The sequence below is a fragment of the Zonotrichia leucophrys genome, chromosome Z (assembly GCF_028769735.1).
Source record: "Zonotrichia leucophrys gambelii isolate GWCS_2022_RI chromosome Z, RI_Zleu_2.0, whole genome shotgun sequence".
NCBI lineage: Eukaryota > Metazoa > Chordata > Aves > Passeriformes > Passerellidae > Zonotrichia > Zonotrichia leucophrys.
The window spans coordinates 61,063,638-61,087,813 of NC_088200.1; the positions used below are offsets into that span (position 1 = coordinate 61,063,638).

At 39.6% G+C, this 24,176-nt stretch overlaps 1 protein-coding gene across 2 annotated transcripts; it reads left to right on the plus strand.

The window, feature by feature from the left end:
- Positions 1-735: 735 nt before the first annotated feature.
- Positions 736-21,601, plus strand: C9orf72 (C9orf72-SMCR8 complex subunit). 2 transcript variants are annotated; one of them, XR_010443051.1, is made up of 12 exons: positions 736-805; positions 2,266-2,751; positions 5,601-5,660; positions 6,555-6,650; positions 7,273-7,337; positions 8,145-8,217; positions 11,214-11,330; positions 12,034-12,269; positions 12,767-12,824; positions 13,331-13,440; positions 13,521-17,376; positions 20,213-21,601. XR_010443051.1 is itself a non-coding variant. In XM_064735779.1 (11 exons), exons 2-11 carry the CDS (start codon positions 2,308-2,310, stop codon positions 13,705-13,707), a joined length of 1,446 nt encoding a protein of 481 aa, XP_064591849.1. In that variant the 5' UTR covers positions 736-805; positions 2,266-2,307; the 3' UTR covers positions 13,708-21,601. The 2 variants fall into 2 exon arrangements, 1 of the variants encoding a protein (XP_064591849.1); XM_064735779.1 differs by having other exon boundaries at positions 13,521-21,601.
- The last annotated feature ends 2,575 nt before the right edge of the window (positions 21,602-24,176 follow it).

Below are 24,176 nucleotides of genomic sequence, written 5' to 3' on the forward strand. Positions count from 1 at the left end.
GGGATACCTCCCACTGCACCAGTTGCTCAAGGCCTTACCCAATCTTGCTTTAAACATTGCCAGGGATGGGGCATCCACAGGTTCTCTGGGCAACTTGTTCCTGTGTCTCACTACCCTCACAGCAAAGAATTTCTTCCCAATATCTAATCTAAATTTCCCCTCTTTTCATTTGTACCCATTTCTCCTTGTCCTATCATTACAATTCCTAATGACGAGTTTCCTCTCCGGCCTTCCCGCAGGCGCCCGGCCAGGACTGCTAATTAAGAGGACTATAGACATTCACCACGTACACCTGCAACACCACACCCAACCCGCTCACTTTCACCACTCGCCGTGCTCTATCTTTGGGATACCAACCCAAATCCGTCATTACCAGCTGCTTCTTTTAGGCCTAAAAGCCCCTCCGTAAATTGTGCCGGTTCCTCCCAGCACAATGCAGTTTCGCCTTTTGGCTTCCTCCACAAACTGCACAGGGTTGCGCCTGTTTCCTTCCACTGTGACCCGCCAGACCAAGACACTCCCCAGCCAGGGATACACCGGCACGGCTTTCCCTGTCCGGGGGGGCCACACCGGCATAGCTTCCCCTCTCAAGGATACACAGGCTTCCCCTGTCCGGGGAGTGACACCGGCACAGCCCCCCACGGGCCGACCCGGGGCGGTCACACCGGCACAGCTCTCCGCAGCTCGGCGCGGGGCGGTCACACCGGCTCGGCTGCCCCGGCCCGGGGTGGTGCCGCGCCTGCGGAGCCCGCGGTGTGCGGCAGGGGCGGGGCGGCGCAGGCGCGGGGCAGCGGCCGGAGCCGAGGTGAGGCGGGCGCGGGGCAGGGGTGGCCGGGCTGTGTTAGCGTTGGGGGTGGTGTCAGCGGCCTCTCTGCTTTGCGGGGAAAGGAGCGAGGCCATCCTGCATCTGCCTCCCCGCTGCCTCCCCGAGAGGTTCAGACCAGATCCGCACGGTGCCACACGGGCCTGATCCGGGCCGGGAGCGCGGAGGTGCCGCAGCCGCCGAGGTGGCAGCGGCCGCAGTGGAGAGGCGGCGGTGAAAGCGAGCCTCTGGTCAGGCCGTGGGTGCAAGGGGTCAGTGGGGGTGGCTGGCGCCGTGTCTTCCCTGAAAATCGTAAAGTCACGGTGTCAGATGGCCAAGTCAGATGGCGTTGGCTTCCCGGCTGCCGCTCGGGCGGGGCACCGGCTGCCTCCTGAGAAGAAGCCGGAGCGAAAGAGGTTTTACACTTCTGCTGTGAGGTGATAAATAAAAAAAGAACTTCAGATACTGAGTTCTGGCGAGTTGAGCTGTGGTAGTGAGGTGTGTGTTCCTGTTCCGTTGGTCTCGGGTGGGATTCCCTGCTGCTGTCATCTGGAGTGCTGCAGCAGAAAGGCGAGGAAAGCTGCCAACTGCTCATAAGAGGTTTTCCTCAATATGGTGGGTTCTAGCTGTTAAAGTTTTCTGTCCTTGGTTGAATTTGTTGGCAACCTTTTTTATTTCATATCGTCCTGTGACTTTAGCCTAACTTTTAGGGAAGATGGAACTTCCTGTTGGCTTCTGCAGCATTATCAGAATGGGGAAGCTGTAGACTTGGTGGAAACAGCTAGGGAAGATATTCAGGGATTGTGTCCACGCAAGATAAGAAGTTGTCCGTCAATATATTCTGTAAAGGGCTGAGCACTTGTGTCATAACACCCTGCATATGATGTAAAGGACAGATTTATTGTGTCAGTTTTCATACACAAGCTGTATGTTGTGCAAGTTCATCATACTTCTCTAGTGAGTAAAGGGCATTTGAGGTCTGACTAATGATTGTAAAGTATGCCACTTTTGTATGTGAAACATACATATGTATATGAACAAACTTCCTTTCTGAATGAAGTCTGTGATGAAATGTCAGGTGAAGAAGCCAGATTGCTCTTGAAAGTGTCATTTGGGAAGAAAAGAATTGTGGAAAGGCTTTGATTGGAAGGGACCTTAAAGATAGGATGTAGTTTCAATGCCCCCAGCTCTGGGCAGGCATGCCATCCCACTGGTGTTGCTCAGTGCTCCATCCAGCCAGGCCTTGAGCATTGCCAGGGAGCTGGCATCCACTTCTCTGGGCAACTTTTTGCTCTGCATCACTACCGTCACAGTAAATAATTACTTCCTAACATCTAATCTAAATATTTTCTTTTAAACAAGGTTTAAAACAAGTCCTAACGCTATTTGCCTGTGTAAAAAGAAGGTGAGATAATTATGATGGCTGCTCTTTTTCCTCCGTAATTTTTTTCTTTTTTTTTTAGGTAATGTAAGCATTTTAGTTAGATGAGAGAGAGGAAACAGGCATGTCAGCTCTTTGTCCACCACCATCTCCTGCAGTTGCTAAGACAGAGATCTCTTTGAATGGCGAGTCACCATTACTAGCTGCCACTTTTGCTTACTGGGACAATATTCTTGGCCCCCGAGTGCGGCACATTTGGGCTCCAAAGACAGAACAGGTACTTCTCAGTGACGGTGAAATAACTTTTCTTGCTAACCACACCCTAAATGGAGAAATACTTCGGAATGCAGAAAGTGGTGCAATAGATGTGAAGTTCTTTGTTTTGGCCGAAAAAAGAGTAATCATTGTGTCATTGATCTTTGATGGAAACTGGAACGGAGACAGAAGCACATATGGACTGTCAATTATACTTCCGCAAAGCGAACTTGGTTTCTACCTGCCCCTTCACAGAGTGTGTGTGGATAGGTTAACACATATTATAAGGAAAGGAAGGATATGGATGCATAAGGTAAGTTTTTTGTTCATTCCTTAAAATAATTGTTAGGTTGTCTTAGTGCAGTAGCAAAAATTGAGATGCTGTGATGTCTGTTATGTGGAGAAACTCAGAAAAGGCTGGTCTCTGTACAGTTTTGACGGTTAAAAGTTGCCAGATTGTAAATCAGCAAATTCAAGGCTGGGATTTTAGCTTGGATTATCCTGTTGACACTATATTGCCTCTACAAGACTGTGTAGTTGAAAGAGGTTTCCTGTACAGTTTTTTATCTCTCTGAATTTCATATTAATTGTTGCTTTTAATTGTGTTAATTTGTGTATTTAAAGTAGGTATAATTGTAAATTTACTGTGTTTCATATAGTTGTTTTCCTTGTTGAGGTCCAGAAAAGGGAACTGATGCAGTTAATCTTCCCATTCCTGTTACATGTTTATTTAAAAAAAAGAGAGTGTTAACAAACAGTTTGCGAGGACTTAAACTTTGTAGAACTAAAGGGAGATCTACAAAAGTACATCAACTTTAGTCCAAATATTTTTACTCCTGGAGTTTAAAAATGTAGACATGCTAATTTTTTCTTAAGTGGTGAAACTCTCACCTTTGGATAAATCATCGATATTTCCTTATTAAGTGAAATCTTTTATGTATTTTTCTTTAAACTAAATAACAGTCTAATGGTAAAATTTAAAATTTTTGTCATCTTTATGGAGTCCAAGCTGTCTTAGAGCAGTAGAGTGCCCATCAGCTGTAATGAATATGGTGATGTACATTTGTCTCGTATCTTCTGTTCTGAGGCTTGTAGTCAACATACTTTAAACTTACTCTTTGAGTGCTCTTATCTGAACTAATTACAGAAGTAACAAACTGATACTATTTTTGTGGTGGTGTTTCCTTTTGCTGTATTGCCTTATTATGGCTGGTAGTGCTTTCTGAAACACTGGGTTTGCATAGTTTCTGGGGTTCATTTTTTAGAGGAAAGATAGGACATAAACTTCTTTCTCAATATAGTAAAAACACATATATTTAATTCCTTATCTAGTCTTTTAAACCCCTGTTAATGTTAGTGGTTTTAATGTAAGTGAATGGTGTCTTATTTTGCTTATTTTGCTTCTTTCATTTAGTGTCCTCTGCACTGAGTTCTAATGAGAGTGGTCAAATAAGAATTATCCATAAATTTTAGCTGTAATACATTTTCTCAGTTTTTATATTGCTCCATGCCAATATGTTTTCACAGTAGAAGTGACCTTCTAGCAGCATTGAGAATGATTTTTGTTTTCTTTAAGCAGGTAGACCAGTTGAATTAGCTGAGACAGCAATACATTCTGAATTAAAATTTTTTTTTTGAGAGAGCACAGATTTCTGCATATATTTGCAGTTTTTCAGTCTCATTCAGAAAAGAGAAAACTCATTGGAAAATTTAGATTAAAATTTAGGCATGATTTCTAGAATAATTGTAAGTATGATAATAAATTAAAACTGCTTCATTCTGTAGTTTGCGTTTTGAGGCATTTTAGCAGCTATGGTTACATACAGCAAATCAAAATAATGATCAAGTCCGACCTGGATCTGTTCTGGATGTTCTAACAGTTGTGAATATTAACTCTCATTACTTCTGTGTAGCGTCAGACAACATTTCCAGCTAGACTTGAGATGAGAAAAGCCTTTTGAACTCAAGAATTAAGAGAAACACGGAGCAGTGTTCAGACTGGCAAAGAAAGCTGGCAACTCTGAGCAAGTCATCAGTATGGGATTAAAACCGCATTCACCTACTCCAGTTTATGCTTTGTATGTTTTTCTAATAATTTTCAACAGTTATATTTTTGAAAAGAAGTGGCCTACACCATTTGTTCAGCCTTATCTTCAAGAAGAGTGAGTTTTTTAAAATGATTGTCAAGGATGTCTTCCTTCTCGGACTGAAGGGTGGAGGTGCCCTGAAGGAATCTGCCTTGTTCCAGTATTGTTTTTCACTGATGCTTCTTTTAGATGGTTAGAAAAGGCTTATTGCTGTTTAAGGGCAAACTGCTGTAGCTTATTCCCTATTCATCTGCTCAAAAAAATCTCTTGCCAATTCTTTTCACACTTCAAGGTGATTAACTCTGAGTAGGTCAGTCACAGGAAACTAATGATTAACCAATAAAAATGCAATAACCTATCAGCATCTAGCAAAAGATGTCATTAGTTCTCCCAGCGTCTGCTATTTTTTGTGACTTGTATTGATGCTGCAGCAATTAATGCCAAATCCTCTTCATGAATAATAACTTCATTCCATTGCAAGTTCATTTTAAATGCAGTTTGCTATTCAGCTGCTGATGAGCCTGTTTTCAGAGCTTTGTTCAGCCTCTTGTACGTTGTTTTGTGTACTCTGAGGTTTTGTGTCTCCTGTACTTGGTTATAAAACAATGTTTTGAAGACCTGTAAGTGCCTCAAGAGATGGGGAAAAAAAAGTCTTTTGTTTCCCACCCTCCCCAGTCCAATAATTTTTCTCATTCTGAAGATCTTATTTTTTTCCTGTTATGTCAAGAATCCTCAATCTATGCTATATCCATCTGAAAATAAAAATCCATACATGAAGTGGAATTCTTCACCATAATCTCATCATCTGGCAATTTCTTGATCTGCAATGACAAAAATGTTTTGACGTTGTCATCAAATCCTTCCTTTCCTGCCCAAACATGGGAGATGTGTAGTGGAGGGCAGAGCAGGGAGCGTTGATCTGTGTTGCACAACATCACCTCTTCCTAAAGTCAACTCCGTAAAAGAAAAAGTACTTGAACATCAAAATTTGAATGTAAGAAGCCTGAGTGACTGGTGTGTACCTACATACATGAGCAAATGCCAGAGAGTTTATATTTAACTGCTTCTCTTGCAGGAGAGGCAAGAACATTTCCAGAAGATTGTCTTGGAAGGCACAGAAAGAATGGAGGATCAGGTAAGGGCCATCTGGTAGATGCATATGGCACACCATTGCAAAACCATTTGACTGCCTCTTATTACTGTAGAAGTAGATGTTGGTTCTTATTTTTGGGATCCAGGAGAATGCATTAGACTGGCTAATAATGTGACATGCAGACTAGGCAAAGTTTCTGAAGATAGGATGATGGAAGCTGTGATCAAATTAAAGGAAATTATATTTCATCACTATAGGGATAAAGTAGAAATTTGTGACGAATATTACTTTTCAGAAAAGGAAACTCATTAACTTGAACTTGAAGCTCTGTAAAGGTAGCAGCTTCCATAGAGTCATGCCAGCCTCCTATCAAGCTTGTTTTTGGTTAGGTTTAGAATTATGGAGACATATGGACTCTGTGACGTTGAAATGTGCTTGGAGATTTAATGGATGAGACTGTGAAAAGAATTTGATTTCTGAAACTTGAAATATGAGACTGTGGCTTCCTTCTCTTGTGATAGATAAGTCAGGAAAGTATTTTTGTATGTTAATGAGTAATATGCCTGGTTTTGTTTTCTAGTCATTGTTTATAAGATCAGACTTGAATGTAAAATGTTTAACAGTGATTGCATGTAACATAGTATGATCAAGTTATCTCACATCAAATACTTCTTGTCTAGGCCAATCAAAACTAATGCTGAAAATTAGCATAAGACCCAAATACACATGTTAGATGTGACATTGAGAAGCCAAATACATTTTTCCAGTTTATAATTATTGGTGAGCAAAGCCCAAATCTGTGCATCAATTTCTGCTCATACTACCGAGCAGTAGGAAGTTAGGATGTTTTGCGTGTAATACTGCAAGTACATGTTGGGAGTAACTTCTGATACTACCCAATGTGCTTTTACTTCAAGCATCTTATTTATTGTTCAGGGTCAGAGCATCATTCCAATGCTGACAGGAGAAGTCATTCCTGTAATGGAACTCCTTTCATCTATGAAATCACACAGTGTTCCAGAAGAAATTGATGTAAGTTCTGGTTTTATTTTTATTCTGAATTTTTGAAAGTGACTTTCTCCCTCTGGATAAAACATAGCTTTGGGCCTTTACTTTGGTACTCACTTTCCCAGAGAAAATGCCCATTTTTCTAAATTCTTGTACATTTCTGTTGCTTCACATCAAGTTCTCCTAAGTGGTGTAATGCATGGCAGTATTTTTTATTGTCATCACTTAGCAAAATTGACTGCATAGGATTATGTCATTGTACGAATGCAGAGGCAAACCAAAATGAATGGGCAGATTAATGGATTTGATGTGGATACCTGTTTCAACGCATTATAGTGTTCTCATGGAAGAAGTAGAAGTGATACGACGTGCACTAGTCTAAAGTATTCTGGACATTCTTTACAGAAAAAAAATACACTAGGAGAAACCTGACTTGTACTGGTGGAGACTTAATAATCAAGTGACTCTCATTTTCCAAATGCTTTGTCTGAAGACAAGGTCTTCTTAAGATTATGCTTTTTGGGGAAGCCTTACAAGTTAACTTAAATAGTTTCCAAACAGTTCCCATGTAGCAAAGCGAAAATCAATTAATTGGAAGGTGATCGGATTCTTGTCTAACTTTTGTTTATATTTACTTGCATTTCAGATAAGTGACACAGTGCTAAATGATGATGACATTGGGGATAGTTGCCATGAAGGCTTTCTCCTCAAGTATGAAATTCAGTTTTGATTTATGCTATAGTAAAATGATTTAAACTTGTGTATGCATCTACATGTATCTATTTGCATGTGCATGTGAACATGGATTGGAATAGATTTCTTTATAAGAGGGGGAAAAATGACATATATTTGGCTTTTTGAGATTTTTGTCAATAAAATGTTGTAAATTTTCTGTCATTCTAAAAGAATGGTTCTGAGCTAATAGCTGCATCTCTGTAGACTCTGTTGTCACAGGATTATTTGTTTGATAATAGAATTCCTATTAAATACATGTTTTTCTTTGATACCTACATCTAATTTTATAGGACTTTAGGTCAAAGTCTTGCATTTTTTTAAATAGCAAAAAACCTGGGTTGTGCATAAGTCTAAATAAGAGTCCTTAATGGTATGGCATATGGCATGCTTATTGTTGAGTTGTGTATTTCTCTTTTACCCCTGGTTTTAATTTTTAAGTGAAAATAGTTGAACTTGAGAGCAGCTTGGCCTCTTCCTGTGGGAGGGTTTAATAGGTTTTAATTGATGTTCTGTTACATTTCATTGTATCTCCTGCATAACTGCATTCATATATGTAGTGCTTGGTGCCATCTATTTATACACCATCACATGTGCTTCCAATACTGGAGAAACCATTGAACTTTTGGATTTCAGCCGTAACCTATGCTGCTGTTTAAAGTCCTATAGTTATGGACATGTAGGCTATATTTATAATTGAAACACTTCTCTTCTTGTGAAGGTGACAATTGTTTCATTTAAAAAATCTGATTAAATGTATTAACCTATGTCTGTTTTTACTTGCAGTGCAATTAGTTCACACCTGCAGACCTGTGGTTGCTCTGTAGTTGTAGGAAGCAGTGCAGAAAAAGTTAATAAGGTAACATACTTTCTAATAAACTGAACTTAAGTGCTGATTATTAGGAGTAGTACTTGGAACAAAGTTAATCTATAAACATTCTTGAGGCTGAAGAAGGAAGGAGTACTATTGTCTGGCTATCTTCAGTTGGCTGGTCTAGCAGAAGAGAATTCTGCCAGAAAATTGCCTTTCAGTTGTATTCTGACAACTATAAGAAAACAAATGTATTTAACTGATACAATACATAAATGAGTCTGAGCTTTTAAAATCAGATTTTCTAGCTAAAATACACAAATAGAAGAGACCTGACTGGCTTGTCCATTTCAGCTATGTCATAGAATCACAGAATGATCAGACTTGGATGAGACCTTTAAGGTCATCCAGTCCAGCCATCCACCTGGCACTGCCACTGTAGTCCCTAAACCACTCAACCACATCACCCAGCTCCAGATTTACGACACCTCTTAAACATGTCCAGCCATGGGGTCTCCATCACCTCCCTGGGAAACCTATTCCAGTGCCTGACAGCTAACAGTGAAAATTTCTTTTATAATAATTAATCCGAGTCTCCCCTGTCTCATTTTAAGACCATTTCCTCTTGTCCTCTCACTGCGGGCACTGCAGAGACTGGAGACATAGGAGAGACTGGTCCTCACCTCACTGCACCTTCCTTTCAGGGAGCTGTAGAGAGTGATAAGGTCACCTGAGCCTCCTTTTTTCAAGACTAAATAGCCATTCCCCCTCAGACATGCTTTCTAATCCTTTCCTTGTTGCCCTCCTCTGGACACATTCTAGCAGTCCAGCACTTCAGTGTGGTTTTTGAAACGAGAGGCCCAGAAGTAAAGACAGCATTTGAATTGTGGCCTCATGAGAACCAGGTACAGGGGTACAAGCACTGCCCTGGTCCTGCTGCCACAGTATCCTGCTGGGATACTGGCCAGGATGCTATTGGCCTTCATTATTACCTGGGCACACTGCTGGCTCATTTAAATCTGGCTGTCAACCAGATTTAAATGAGGTCTCTTTCTCCTGAACAGCTCTCGAGTGGCTCTGTCCCCAGCCTGTAGTGCTGCATGGAGTTGTTGTAACCCAAGGGCAGGACCCAGCAGTTGGCCTTTTTGCACCTCATGCAGTTTGTCCTTGGCCCATTGATCAAGTCTGTCTGATCAAGTCTCTCTGCAGAGCCTTCCTTGAGCAGATCAACACTCCTGCCCAGCTTGGTGTCATCTACAGACTGACTGAGAGTGCACTCAATCCCCACATCTAGATCATCAGTAAAGATGTTGAATATGATCAAACCTGGAACTGAGGTCTAGGGAACACTGGTAGTGGTGAGTATACAGACAATACCCATGTCATTGGGTGTTGTCTGTATGCTCTTAAACAGTTAGTGTCTCCATAATTTCTCCTGCACTGAGCAGTAAACAGGCTTCTGTGTCATGAGCTGTTTGTGTTTTGTGGAACATGTGTCTATTTCTTCAATGTGAAATAAAAAAATTATGAACAGTGGACCTGCTGAATAAATTGTATATTACTTGTAGAGTATACTTGCTATATATGTATAGCATGCTATATACAAGAAGCCCATTATACTATTTTATAGCATAAAGACTTCTTGCCTTAATGAAGTATAAAAGTTAGGGATTTTTTTAATTTAAAGGTAATTTAGTAAACCTATGTTTTGAAATAAACAGCTCATTATACTTTATACAAAATCGGGGCAGAGGGAATGCATTGTTTCATGTGTATTACCAGCAGTGATAAAGGACCTCTGCTCAAATCAATAGTAAATGCCAGTGCCCACAAGCAACAGGCATACCAGAAATAAGAAAATTCTCAGATCTTAGCTGCAATCACAGCTAACCATAGTTAATATGTATGGTTTCAGAAATTTAAGATTTACACACATTTAAGTTACTGGACATGTTACATGCTTAAAAGAAATGCTATCATGCTATCTATGTACGCACATATGCTATATATAATACAAGAGGAAATGTTAGAAGCTTAAGTAGTTATAAAACACTTATAAATCATTGAATAGTTAATAAAAAGGACCTAATGTCTAAATGGTTATGAATTAGTAAAGTAGTATATCAATAAGCTAGAGAGTATAGGGAAAAAACAGTGTAAAAGAATGTAAGCCTCAAGACATCAAGGGTAAATTTCATAAATTAATTCTACACATATTCTTATCAGCAGCATGTTCCTTGTGTAATGGTACAACTCTTCTGAAGTAGCTGCTTTCTTAATAGCATATTTCAGCTTATCTCAAAGGAAAAAAAACCACTTGTGGCATATTGTGGCAAAAAGTGTCAGTCACAAATTATGTTGTCATTGTTCTAGGTACTGCGGAAACACATTGTGCAAGGGCAGAGTCTTTTCAAATATCGTACAGACTCAGATAAGACACTACAGGTTAAGACTGTTAAGAGATGAGTGGAATGAAATATGGTGTATTTGGAGTGATAACTCATAGCTGTTTCAGCTCAGAAGATTGAAGATGGGTGATGAAGTACTTGTGTTCATTGTAGTAGAGAGTTTAAGGAAATTACTGAGGAAATAAGCATCAGTGCTTATTTACAAAATTAACTGTGCCTGATTTGAGACAATAACTGCTATTTCAATATGGAATGAACAAAAAATAAGAGACCTGAAAGGCTAGGAAAGTAATCACAGTAACTCATGTTTATTAAAAGAAAGATGTAGAAGAAAATAAGTGATTTGTTCTACATAATTGGGTAAAAAACAAACTTGGTTGCAAGAATATGTAGGATTTTTTTCATAGTTTGACAAGAAGTTGGAGTAGTATGGCTTACGGTGCTAGTAATTAAAAAATAAGTAAAAGTAAGCATGTCACTGTTCTGTGGCCTGTTACTAAGTTTTGGCTTTTCTAATAAACATGGTGAATTCTTTTGTTCATAATTTGAAATGCCCAGTACAAGGCATTTCAATAGTCTAGTCAGACTTATTTCCTTACATTTTCCTGTTTTTCAAAACTATTCTTTTTAATGCAGATTGTGAGAACGTTGTGCCTGTTTCTCACACCATCTGAGCGGAAGTGTTCCAGACTCTGTAGAAGTGAGTCCTCTTTCAAATATGAGTCAGGACTTTTTGTTCAAGGCTTACTCAAAGTAAGTATGCTTAGGAAAGTTCTGTTCTTCTGTAGTGTAAGAACATTCTTCAGTGTATGTTTTTGCATATGGTATGCACACACATACAGACATTCACATTCAAAAATGTATCATTGTCCTGTGATGTCATTTTTTCTGGCATTGTAACTCTCCTTGTAATTATCTTCATGTTAAATTCCAAGCCAGTCTTTTCTATGACACATCTGTTTCTTGAGAATTGTTCAGGATTGTTCCTGTACTTTGAGGTACAATAATAATATGCTCTTGTCTGCTTGGGGCTAGAATTCCAAAAGTAATTTAAGTTTTTGTGTTTAACAAAACCAAGGATATCAGGCCTAGAGTTTCCAAGTATTTTAAACAGTCTGTAGTAATGGGTGGAGATGACTAGAAAAATAATGCTTCTTGCTCTAGCAAGCAGTCTGAACTTACCAGGTAATTACAATACTATAATGCTAATGGGCTCACAAACCAGGTGATGCAATACTCTAATAGACAGGTCACCTCAGTACCTGTTTTCACCTTTTTGTTAAGGAAATCATCCATTATTAAGGACTTACTACTGCAATACAACCACCAGTTGTTCCAAACAAAATGCTTATGAACAAATGGGTTATAAAATGTAGGCATGATATTTTAATATTGTTTTGTCCCAGTACAGCTTTGCATTTTTAACTGAATAGGGGTTTTTTTTCCACTAAAACAGGATGCAACAGGAAGCTTTGTGTTGCCCTTCCGTCAAGTAATGTATGCCCCATACCCTACTACTCATATAGATGTGGATGTCAATACAGTGAAGCAGATGCCACCTTGTCATGAACACATCTATAACCAACGACGATACATGAGATCTGAACTGACAGCATTTTGGAGAGCTAATTCAGATGAAGAAATGTCTCAAGATCATATTATCCACACAGATGAGAGTTTCACACCTGATTTGTATGTATTCTTCTCACATCTCACAAAGTTATTTGATTTGGGGTGAGAGTGTAGAGTACAGCGCCTACTTGCTAATAAAGTACACAGAGGTTCTTAAAAGCAAAAAAAATTCAGTTCTGGAATTTACACTTGTTGTGGCAGAATTGACCAGATCCTTCAGTAGTTTGGTTATAACAAATACTATTGAAATTAATTTTCAGTGATAATTTTGACCATGTTATGTTAATTTTATTGCCTGTTGTTATTAGGGGTATAATAGAGATAAGTGTATTTGACAGAGACCAATGGCATTTCTGGATTTAGTTAATTTCATCTGAGTGTTTCAAAATTTTCTGTTATCTTTAAAAATACCAGAATTGTAATTTACTACAGTTTTAAATTCACTTTTAATTTCAACCAGCCTATCAACAGTAATGCTACTGCTGTGTTCAACTCTTAGAAGGTTAATATCCCTTACTGGCAGTAACTCACACATTCGTTTGTTTTCTTTTCCATAGAAATGTCTTTCAAGATATCGTGCATAGAGATACATTAGTAAAAGCCTTCCTGGATCAGGTAATTGTTGCTTTTTTCAGAAAAAAAAGAAGCACAGTTCAGTACTTTGACCCCTAAAAACAGATAATTTAACACAAATACATTAATTACATAATTACACAAATATAATTCAGTGGTTTGGTAGCTTTTCTTCATACTACTGCTGTGATTCTTCTCTACATAAGAAGAAAAAAAAATATTGATATAAAAATCCCTGCTGAAGTATGAAAAACAAGGGACATTTTCTATTGCTGTGCAACAGTGTCTACAATTACAGTATTGAAAAAACTGCCTGACCAGGAATAATTTCAGATAACTGTCCAAACGGAACTGTAATACAGCTTCATTTATTGTATCTGAGCAGATAGAAAACATATGAAGCATGCTATGTACAAATCTGCCATTATTTGCCTGCTTTGTTATAATTAAGGATATCTTATGTGTGTATGCAATGTTTCTTAATTTTCCAGATTCTTGAAATGATTCTTGAATTTCCATGTCTACCTAATATTCTTGATTTTTAACAGATTTTTCACCTGAAGCCTGGCTTGTCTCTAAGGAGTACTTTCCTTGCACAATTTCTGCTAGTCCTTCACAGAAAAGCCTTAACTTTAATAAAGTACATAGAGGATGACACGTAAGTGAACAGATGATGGAAAGTAGATTTAGAGAAGCTTCTTTTGCTCTTTTTGAAAACATGTTTTTATTTATTTGCAGGCAAAAAGGCAAAAAACCTTTTAAGTCTCTTCGTAGCTTAAAGATAGATCTTGACTTGACAGCAGAGGGCGATCTTAACATAATAATGGCTTTGGCTGAGAAGATTAAACCAGGTCTACACTCCTTTATCTTTGGGAGGCCGTTCTACACCAGTGTACAAGAACGCGACATGCTTATGACATTTTAAAGTCTTCCCTGCATCTGATATTGCAGTCCTGCAGAACACGAAATCTGTCAGTGGCACCCCCAAACTGGTGACAAGCATTGTCGACTGAGGGTAAAGCATCAGGAGCGCAGTGACGTTGAGGTGTGTCTCAGGCAGTAAGGGTCTTGTTAGAGGGAATTTCAGCTTAGCTATATAAGCATGATTTTAATTAATTGGTCTCTTCTGTGTGTTTTTTAAATTGTAAATGTTACCAGAGGTTACCAGAGATTCCTTGGCCATATTGGCTTGGTGGATAAATGTGATTATGTTTTGGTGTATGGTAAAAGGAAGCATTTTAATTTTTATTCCCTAGAAACTTCGTTCAAGTGTGTGTCAGATTTTCTATGTCCTGCTGTGTCAGTATTTTCAGTGTTCCCACAGAAAACAGTATATATGTCCTCACTAACCTTGGAGGTTGCAGAAAATGTTCCTTCCAAGAGTTTTTAAAACTGTTGTTCTTATGTATGTGGTGCAAATCTTAAATATGACTTTTACTCTTCTGCCTCTTTTAACACTATTGCCTTCTTCCTTTAGAGCATTTAAACATATTTGCAGTTTTAATATACTACAAAGTGCTATTTCTGAGTGCAGATCATTGATTATATGCAGCTTAAATAGCAGTGCATTGCACGTGGGAATTAGATCATTACTCAAGCAGCTTTGTGCATGTAAGTGCCAGTCAGGATACTCTTATCATGTCATTCTGGACTGTCCTGCAGTGGAGTCAGTGATCCTGGTCAGTAGTCAGCTGACTGAGGTCTTTCAAAACACAAAACAGAAAACTCGTGTCATTCCACAGCAGTTGTCAGTCCTTCTGTGTGTAAACTGCTACTGGTAGTTGCACTGTCAGTTTCCATGAGGCTCATAGAATCGTTTGGAATGGAAAAGACCTTCAGGATCATTGGGTCCAACCATTAACCCAGAGCTGCCAGGTCCACCTATAAACCTTGTTCCTAAGTACTACATCTATACATTTTTGGAACTCTTCCAGGGACAGTGATTCCACCACTTTCTGGGCAGACTGTTCCAGTGCTTGACAAAATATTCAGATTAAAGTATTAGACCTTTCCAAAGAACATAAAGGTGATAGCTGAGATAAAAGACAAAACAGTACTTTTTTTTCATTTACATGACCATTAATATATTTAATAATCCTTAATTTAGAGATGTGCGCGGCTATGAACTGATGTGATTAGCATTTTTGTAAGTTAACTCTAGTCATTAAGCTTACCTATCTTCTTAGTTCAGCTTAGCGTATCTCCCACTTGGCTTGAAAATCAAAACACATTTTCTATTGGTATGTCTCAGCCTTTCACTCTCAGTAACGTATTAGAGCAATGCAGTGTCAGGTGAATCCAGACTTTTTTTTTAACCGAGAAATCAGAGATATATCTGTAGTGCACATTTTTGTACTCTGCTCTTTTTGGACAAGTTTAGGAATTTCTTTATGTCATGTTTCAGCATAAAGTCATAACTCAGTCTTCACTGGAAAAGGGAAAGATCTGCACTGACTGGAGAAGCCATGGCTGCTTTGTTGCTTACCTTGTTTAAAGCTCTCCTTTGTAAATAGGTTTCTATTTTCAAGATAGTGTTTTAGTATTACCTTCATGCGGTCTGACAGAAAAGTTAGAAGTTGGAGTCCCATTTTTCCTGAAATGTCTAATACTCAGATTTTAAAAGAAATACTGTCCTTTATTTAGATGCCCAAAATTCCAGTATTTTTCCTGAAAGACAAAGATCCTCTATCAAATGTTTAGAACCTCTAAAAGATGTGAAATTAAGCTCCATCTGCACACCATTTTTGTGAGTTTGCATCATCAGTATTACCAGGTTGCAAAAGAACTGACATTTTGTGCAGACATCTTTTTGCTGTACATGCATGTAGAACTCTTGCATTAACTTGGTGGTTCATCAAAGGAACTTGTCAATTACATAAGTTACTTGTGCTGAGTTTGTCATTCTACCACTGCTGTTCCCTTCTGTGTTTTTAATGAAGACATTAGAGCCTGAATGGGCGTAAGTTGTTACTCTCATGGGTAAATAGTGAAAAAAATGTAATAAACACTGCCAAAACTTCTAATGTAGAAGTTGTGTCAAAATATAGGAGCTTTAAATCTGCGGCTGAAATTAATCCTTTCAGCTTGATAAGCATTGGAAACTAGACACTGACACTACTAACAGAGAAGCTTTTGTTTACTGAAGATTATGTTCTTTTTTTGAAGTTACTAAAAACTGGAAATTCAATTGCTACTTTTGTTGCACAGCTGTCACAAGTGCAGAATGTATAGTTAAGTACATTGTTAAATGCATCTGCATGTTGTGTTGTAAATCTAGCTCAGGAAGCAAAGTAATAAAATTCATGCACAATTTTTGGACTTTAATTGTTGTTGATTTTTTTTTTCACATATTTCTGCTCTGTATCTAAAAGCATCATTATCTTTTATGCTTTGAATTAAAGAAGAAACCTTTCTTCCTTCTTGTTAAATTTATTTATGCTTGGTTGCTGTCACTGATGAAAGTCACATGTTATTTAGTTCCTTCATTTGTTAAGGACTTAGTCATTTCAAGCTGTGACCGATGGGACTTGCTATGCCTCTGATGTACTCAATTTAAATCCCATAGGTGAGAGGTTAGAATGTTTTATCTAGCAGTCAGTGAATACCTTTCTTCAGGATTTTCTTTCCTTACATTTGAAAGAAAATAGCAAATTTATTTCTTCCAGCTGGATTTGAAAAGAAAGTACTGTTTTCAAGCATTTTTACTAGCACATTTTTCCTGGTATTTGCACACCTAAAAAGATAGCACAGAAAAATATCCACTGGAATGTCTTACATATTAGGACCACAGAGGATATTCCCTGTCCATATATGCCAGTATGTTGTAGTGTCAGTTTTATTCTAGGGCAGAATATGCATTCGGCTTCTTATATCTAAGCAAGCAGTTGGTTACACCAATACAGAGTGCCAGGACTTCTCCACTCAGTTCTGTACTGGCAAATGATGTTAGAAAACTTTCTCTTCCTATTCTCAGACCTGTGAGCACAAAGGAATGTGATCCAGAACATGAGGACAAACAGGTAGGGTGGTCCCCTCTGTTGTCTAATCAGAGCCTACAAAGCAAGTACTTTGTCCTCTTCAGCAATGAGAAGGCACAAACCGTACTCATTAGTATGCAGAGTAGGTTTTTGCACAAGAGTAGAACTTGGTTGTCTTGTTTGCCTTCATCCTGACACAGAGCTCCTGTTGCACTTCCTACTTGGGCAAAACACTAAGGAAGCTCCAGGGCAGCATGTGGTTATTTGCAAAGTTGTTCACATGATATTTCAGTTATAGAAAGTAATTATCTCACTTCTCAAAGCCATGCTGTTCATATGCCTGCCCAAAAGTTTCAAACATAGAAGATTTTCAATTGAAGTTCAGAAGTATGAAGTAAAGGATGCATTCCTGACAACGGCCATCAAGTAAGTCGGGGGCAGCTTTTAAAAGCAAAAGATCAGAGGAAAGAGAAATTACTTAACACAGAATTGCGACTGGTAATTGTTCCTTTCTCTTAGATACTCCTGTCTTTATTGTCACATAGATGGAGGAGGCCTTTGACAACTGGAAAAGAGCCAAAAGACTGAGGAACTGCAGGTTGACCAGTTTTACTCAGGTATTAAACAAAATCATGCCATATGTTCTCTTAGACTTTGTGTCTTACCACATGAGGGAGGAAAAGGTGATTGGGAGTTACCAGCACAGAAAAGTGAATAATGCTTCATCCATCTCATCATATTTTGTGATAAATGCCTGGATTTGAGGATGTGGAGAATGGGATGTAACAGGCTGACTTCAGCAAGGCTTCCAGCACCTTCCCACAATCTCCCTGTAGCCAAGCTGGTGTTGAGGTGGAGATGTGTGCCCCACAAGAGCAGTATCTATCTCGTTGGGTGTTTAGGCTTAGATGTGATGGCCACTGGGTCATATCTGACTGGAGGCTGCTGCCCTGTGGGATCCCAAAGGGTCTCCCCTGGAGTTTGACTTGTGCAATGTCTCTATCCATGACCTGAGGAGGTGACCAAGGCCTTCAGGTTTGCAGGTGGTGCCAAGTCAGGGATCGCTGTTCAACATGCACAAGGGCGGGGCAGCTGTCCATAGGGATGAGGGTGGGAGGAAAGGATGGGTTCCCCATGTCCTTGGAGCTGCAGAAAAGGGCAGCCCTGCCTTGGGCTCGAAGCCACGAGACCATGGGCAGCTCTGGGGAGATGGCTCTGGGTCCTGGTGAGCTTATGGCCCAGGAGGACAGCTGGGCAGTGGGGATCACTCAGAGAAGGGCTCTATTTCTCTGCCTGGAGGGTTCCCAGGCTTCACAGGATAACATCCTGGTCTGACCATAGGGCTGAGCCTGCTCTGAGCAGGAAGATGAATGGAGACTCTCTGAGGTGCCTACCAGCACAAAGTGTGCTGTGGTGGCAGCCATTTTTCCTTAGGCCAGAGAAAACAGGTGGGCAGTGACCTCTGGAGGGTAAGGGTCCAACCCCCTGTGTGGACCAGGCCAACTCCTGTCAACATTGCTCATAGAATGGTCTGGTCTGTTCTGACCAGAACTTCATTCCAAAAGCTTTGAGGTGGCCTTGGGTTCACCAGTAAAACTGGAGATATGCTGGTACATGAATCTCAAAAAGAAAAGTATAGGTATCAGGAATACTTCATCTCTAGGGTCTAGTGCACATGTTAAAATTAATGGCAGCATGTCCTCTAGTTGAAAGATTGGGATTAATCAGGACTTTTTGTAGAAACATCTCTCTATAGCAAGGAAACAAAGACTTAAGATAGAGAAATTTACACATCTAAGCAAGGGGGAGTAAGTAAAGTTCATTTCTGGCTGAATTTCAAAGTAAAAGTGTGATTCTCAAAGGCAAATATCTGAAGCTTCATCCCTAATCTGTATCTAACAAAAAGCCAAAATATTTGAAAATGTACAACAGCCAGAGGCTAATGGATGCAACTTTGAGGTCAATGCCAGTCTCTTCCATTTATAAAATGGTCTCATTATAGAACCAGAGAGTGTCTTACAGCTTCAATTAAATATGATTAATGGACAGACTTGTTGTTTTCAGTTGAAGCAGGAATGTAAGAAATTAAAGGTCAGGGAAATTTGTACTGCAGCCTATACACAATAATTCAATATTTTTTGCTGAAGTGTTAAGCTGACTGATGAAACTGCAGTTTTGGCCTTCAACATTCATCCATGAAAATACAAAGCAGTTTGTCCTGTGTGTCTCAGGCTGCCTCTTCACTGGAGATTAGTCCTGTGTCACTTCATCACATTCTGTGCCTTGCCTCTGTAACAGCAGTATATGAAAATAGTTTCTGATAACGTGGCATCTGGAGGAAGGACCTTCTGGCATTTTGGGTTTTTTTAGTAGCCAAAAGCCCCTCCACAGACAAAACACAAATTGCACAAGGGACCTGGATAATAAGTAATGACTAATTAACTTTATACCAGCTGTATACCAGCTGTATTCTCTGTTGGCAGAGAACTGGATGCTGGCAGGACGAAGAACATTTTGGGTTCAGTCTGCTTTTAGCATCATAACTGCCAAAGTCTGAAGCTTTCCCTTGAGGTTGAAGACTTGAGAGGCAGCTGATGCAAACATGATTGACATGTTTTTGAATGATGATCACGCTAGAAGGAAATGTGTAGGACAGCAAAGTTCTCAGTGATCTAGGCAATCGGATATACCAGCTTTTAATTAAATAACAATGCAGGGTATTAGCTTTGACTGTCACAGTGTTAATTATAGGTTTGAAGTCCAGTGAAACCCATAAGCATGCAATTGCTGTCAAATTACATTTTTGTTAGTGTGCAGATGCAAAGGTGCAAAGTGATTCCCTCCCACACCACATCTAATGGACACCATCCAGATGATGGGTTGTCCAAGGAGGGTCCCTTTAGCATCCCAGTGTGTGGGGGCATGCAGGTCAGCATCACTGTCTGCCAATATTCATGCTGTTGCTGATAGGGGATTTATCTTCCTTTTTCTCTACCTGACTTCATACTTTACTCCTCATTTTTTATTATTTTAAGCTGACATTTTTGCCATCTTTGCATCTTACTCCACCAAGCTCCTCTCAGCACCCCACACCTGATTTTTTTTTTTTCCATTAGTCCTAGTTTTGCTGCATTCACACATAAACGTGTTGTTTCTGATACTGTTCACTTAGGCAGCTCTGGGCATACGTGGCTTTTTTGGCCATATTGGACATATGTAACTTTACCAACAGTGAAGCTCAGTGTGAGTAGCTTTGCACTCAAAGCTGTCCAGCCATTGTTCACTTCAGCCTGGTTGGACTTACTCCTAGACATAATTGCTTGACTTTATCCTCCATGCCCTTGGCTAGTTCAAACTGAGCATGAGCAAGTTCTCCCTATACACACCAACAGTTTACATACCACAGAAGCAGAGTAACTTGTTTTTTCACACATCTGCTGTGGTCTGTCACAGGTCTCCCATAGGACCCTGGCTGCTGTAGGGCCACATGTCCCACAGGACCTTTGGTATGCCAAGGCCAAGAGGATTGTGAGCTGCAGAATTGGCAGGAAGCCGAGCTTTCAGTGCCAGGACCTCCAGGATGGGGAAACACAGTCATTAACAAGGTTCCTTATAGGCATAAAAGCATGTGGTAGCAGTACAGCACTTCATAAAACAAGGTTTTTGTTATGGTTCAGGGAGTTGCATGATGCCATCATGTCTTGATTGCAGTGCACTCAAGATGGACATAGATGTTTGCAGTGGATGGTTGCAGTGGATGTTTGACTTCCTGTGACTCCATCAAATAAAATTACTCGTATATTGAAGTGAAGGGAGAAGACCATCCAATTGATGAGCATCGACTCCGATTTATTGATCAACCAGGCACCTTTTATAAGTGTTAATTCACTTCATGCATATTGCAAAATCTGAGCTCCAAATAGGCTGTAGAGAAAACTTCAGCTCCTCCTTTTGTTTACAATACCTGAAGTTTGTTTATTGAAACCAAGATCAGTGTTCTCACCATGATATGAAAAGTTCTCAAAACCTTTATATCTGTTCCCAGAACGGCCATCTGTTCCCAGAGCAGCCAAGGACGGAATATTGCCTGTTTTTGAGAAAACGGTCTGAGAATCTTGTTGTTTATATAAAAGGTGGCTGAGAACCTTAATTATTTACAGAATCAAGCCTGGGAACTGCTGCTTTACAGCAGCCTTTTATTTTTCCCTTAGCTGAATACCTTCATGGCCTCTTTCTTTAAGCCATGCTTGAACCAGTCTCTCCACACTCTTCAATGCCAGCTAATAGTTGCCATGGTAGCTCTATAATTTGTGAATTGTACTTTGGACCCTTTCACCCTCTCTCTAGTTCAACACAAAAAACAGCTATATTTTTAAACATGTTTTAGGATAGTTGCAGTGTTACTGAGCATTGGGCTGAACTGTCTTTATAGCTATCTGTATTTCAAGCAAGATTTCCACATAGATATAAAACTTACATAAATAAAGTGTAAACTGTGAAGATGGAACAAAAAAAAAAAAAAATGTTCCAGTCACCTTTCTGATAATGCATTTAAGAAAAAAAAATTAAAAACATTCTTAGCTAATAGACTTCATTAACTTTTGGCATGTCTCTTCAAACCAATCACTGAATTTTCATTCACATCTTTCCATATATCAATAGATTTCTTTGTCCATTTATGAGCAAACCTACCACTCTGTTACGTGTGAAAATAAATGTCTGTCTGTTTAACTATTCTTATGGATGTGGTGACAATGTGATGTCTTTAATTAGTTCCAGAGAAGTGTCAGCTTGTAAATGTACTTATTACCAATAAAAGGTAGCCAAATCTATAGCATCACACATTAGTGTATCTATTTTTTAATTATGGAGTTTTCCTAATAGAGTGTATGCATAAATTATAGTGTTTGAATGGAGAGTTATGTTGGTGGAGGCTGTATTTAATGTTACAGGTTTTTTTTAATGTGGCTTTTTTGTGGCTTTTACTGCTGGTAATTTTATCTGGGAGCGCAAATTCATGAACTGGATACAGAGCTGTCCCTTGGCTTTGTTAATTCCTGATGCTCAGTAATGTCAAACACTATAAAAAACATGACATTGGGATAATGCCAAAAGGTGTGTGTTTTGGATCGACACAACCCTTCAACAAAAGATAATGTTTGGAAACTGCAGCAATTTTGAGGCAGGACTCCCACTGAGAGCTAGCAGAGTGATGCTGAAGCCACAGACTTCGACCATGGAGGAACCTGAGAGTAACAGTTTTGAAACAGTTTCAGCCCCATTGCTGAAAGCTGCTGTTGCCCTCTGTGGGAGGAGGCCTGCTCAGATTTTCAGACACTATGAAAAACTATCAAATGAGCTTAAAAAAAGAAGAGGCGGGGGGCGGGGGGGGGGGGGGGGGGGGGGAAGAGCTGAAGACTGGTAGAGAGGAAGTGACATAAGTTACTTTGAAAGAAAATGAAGAGAGAATCCAAGAGGCAACAATTTAGTGTTCCGAGTCCCAGACCAAATGTTGCTCTAGCCAGTGAAAAGGAGCAGGACAAGAACTCTGGTCACCTCCCACCAGTCCCTGTTATTCAAATTCTGCCTTTTACCTTTACAGCTCAGTGAGAGAAACAGAGGTTTTTACTATAAATATAGAAATCTCCCCATGACCTTAAAGAAGTTTCAATAGGAACGAATTAAGAATTTTTCACTTGAGACCATTTGTCTGAACTCCAAAGAGCCCAATTGTGCAGAGATTGAAAACATTTTTGCTTTTAAACCCAAACAGGGCTACTACTTTCCTTCAAAACAAGCTAGTGTTATTCCACTGTGCAATGAAAGATCAATTCTTTGGGCTGTGAAAAGAAGTCTTTTAGATAACTTGGATAACAGGGGTCACAAAGCCATCCTCTGCCCTGCTCAGTGCACAGAGACCTCCTGTCTATCTGCAGGCAGCTGCTGGAAACAGCTTTGCTGCAGTCGGTGGAGCCTGTGACTGAACCAATCCAGGAGCAGCCAGTGGGATTTCAAATGCTCTCTGTTTGCAAAGAATTCACAGAATATTTTGAGGAAGAAACTGAGAAGAACAGCCCAATGACACAGCAAGAACAAACTTCATGCTTATGACTGTGCTGAAAGGGTAGCATTTACTTCAGTGAAAACAGAGGATTTGGTTGGAAGGAGGAAGACTTGGAGTGGTTAGGCTCTTGGGAAGTTCTTCCCAAGTGGGAGGTCAGAGAAACTGAGTCAAGACTTCTTGAAAGGAAAGGAAGAGGAGAAAAATGATGCTGGCAAGAGCAGAGCAGTGGTGTGCTGGGGAGCCCAGTGGTCAGGGGGTGCAAAGGGAGACTGTCAAAGCTGTGTGTGACAACCACAGCACTGAGATGAAAGCCAGCATTAGCACTCACAGGACACAGCCTCAGTATGGGAGGGGGGCACTCAAATGCATGCCTTTTGTTTTGCTACCTTGTGTTAGCACTTGGTGAAATGCTGTGAGAGTGTTTTCAAAGAGAAAAACAATTGGTGCTGAGGACTGAGATCCATGTGCGTTGATTTCAGTGTTTCAGCAGTACCGTGCTTCAGACAAGCTTTAGTTCTATCCCGTACCCTGACTGCCTACTGGCTGGAGTACCTCTTCCCATTCGGTTTAACGGGATGCAATCCAGTTAATGCAGACCATTAGGTGAGGCAAACCACACTGAAGAAAAATGATGATCAGATGAATGATTTTAGGAGAGCATTCCCTGTGTGAACTGAAATGCTACTACAGATGTACTCTCTGCCCTCAGTTGCTGATCACAAATAACAAGGAGGAGTGTTTAAATGAAACTAGAGGGAAGAAGGAAAACAGAAAGGAGAAAATGTGAAAAAAAATGAAAAAGGATCTCTTTTTTTATCCCAAATGCATTTGAATGTTCAGCACTAAAAAAAATCTGAATGATGGAAACCAAATAGATACCAGTATGACCATATTAATGTGCTTTTATTTTTTAACCTCATCTGGTCTGGATTACCATGGTTTTCTTTCTTGTAGAAGGCTGTTAAAATGCATTTATCCAATTCCTTCCTCCTTTCTCCTCCCTTTCAACTTATCACTAAATGTAGGCAGTGTTTTTATTTTTAGCAGAAAATTCAAGCAGCGTTTGTCAGAAAAACCAAGCAGGAACATGCCTCAGCAAATATTTCAGTACATGCTTTATTAAAAGGTGAATTTTAAAAAGTGTTATAATACATTGAAATGCCTTTCAGGACATGGAACCTCTTCAGAAGGAGTTGAAGTGGACTGAAATACATCTATTGATATCCACCATGGGAGGAGTTTGTGGAAAAACTTAGTATGTTTTAAGTTTTTTACCATTTGTTTGAAAGAGTATACAGATAAAAAATTGTTACTGCATTCATTGCTATAGGTTCCTGTATTTCCAGTGTAGGC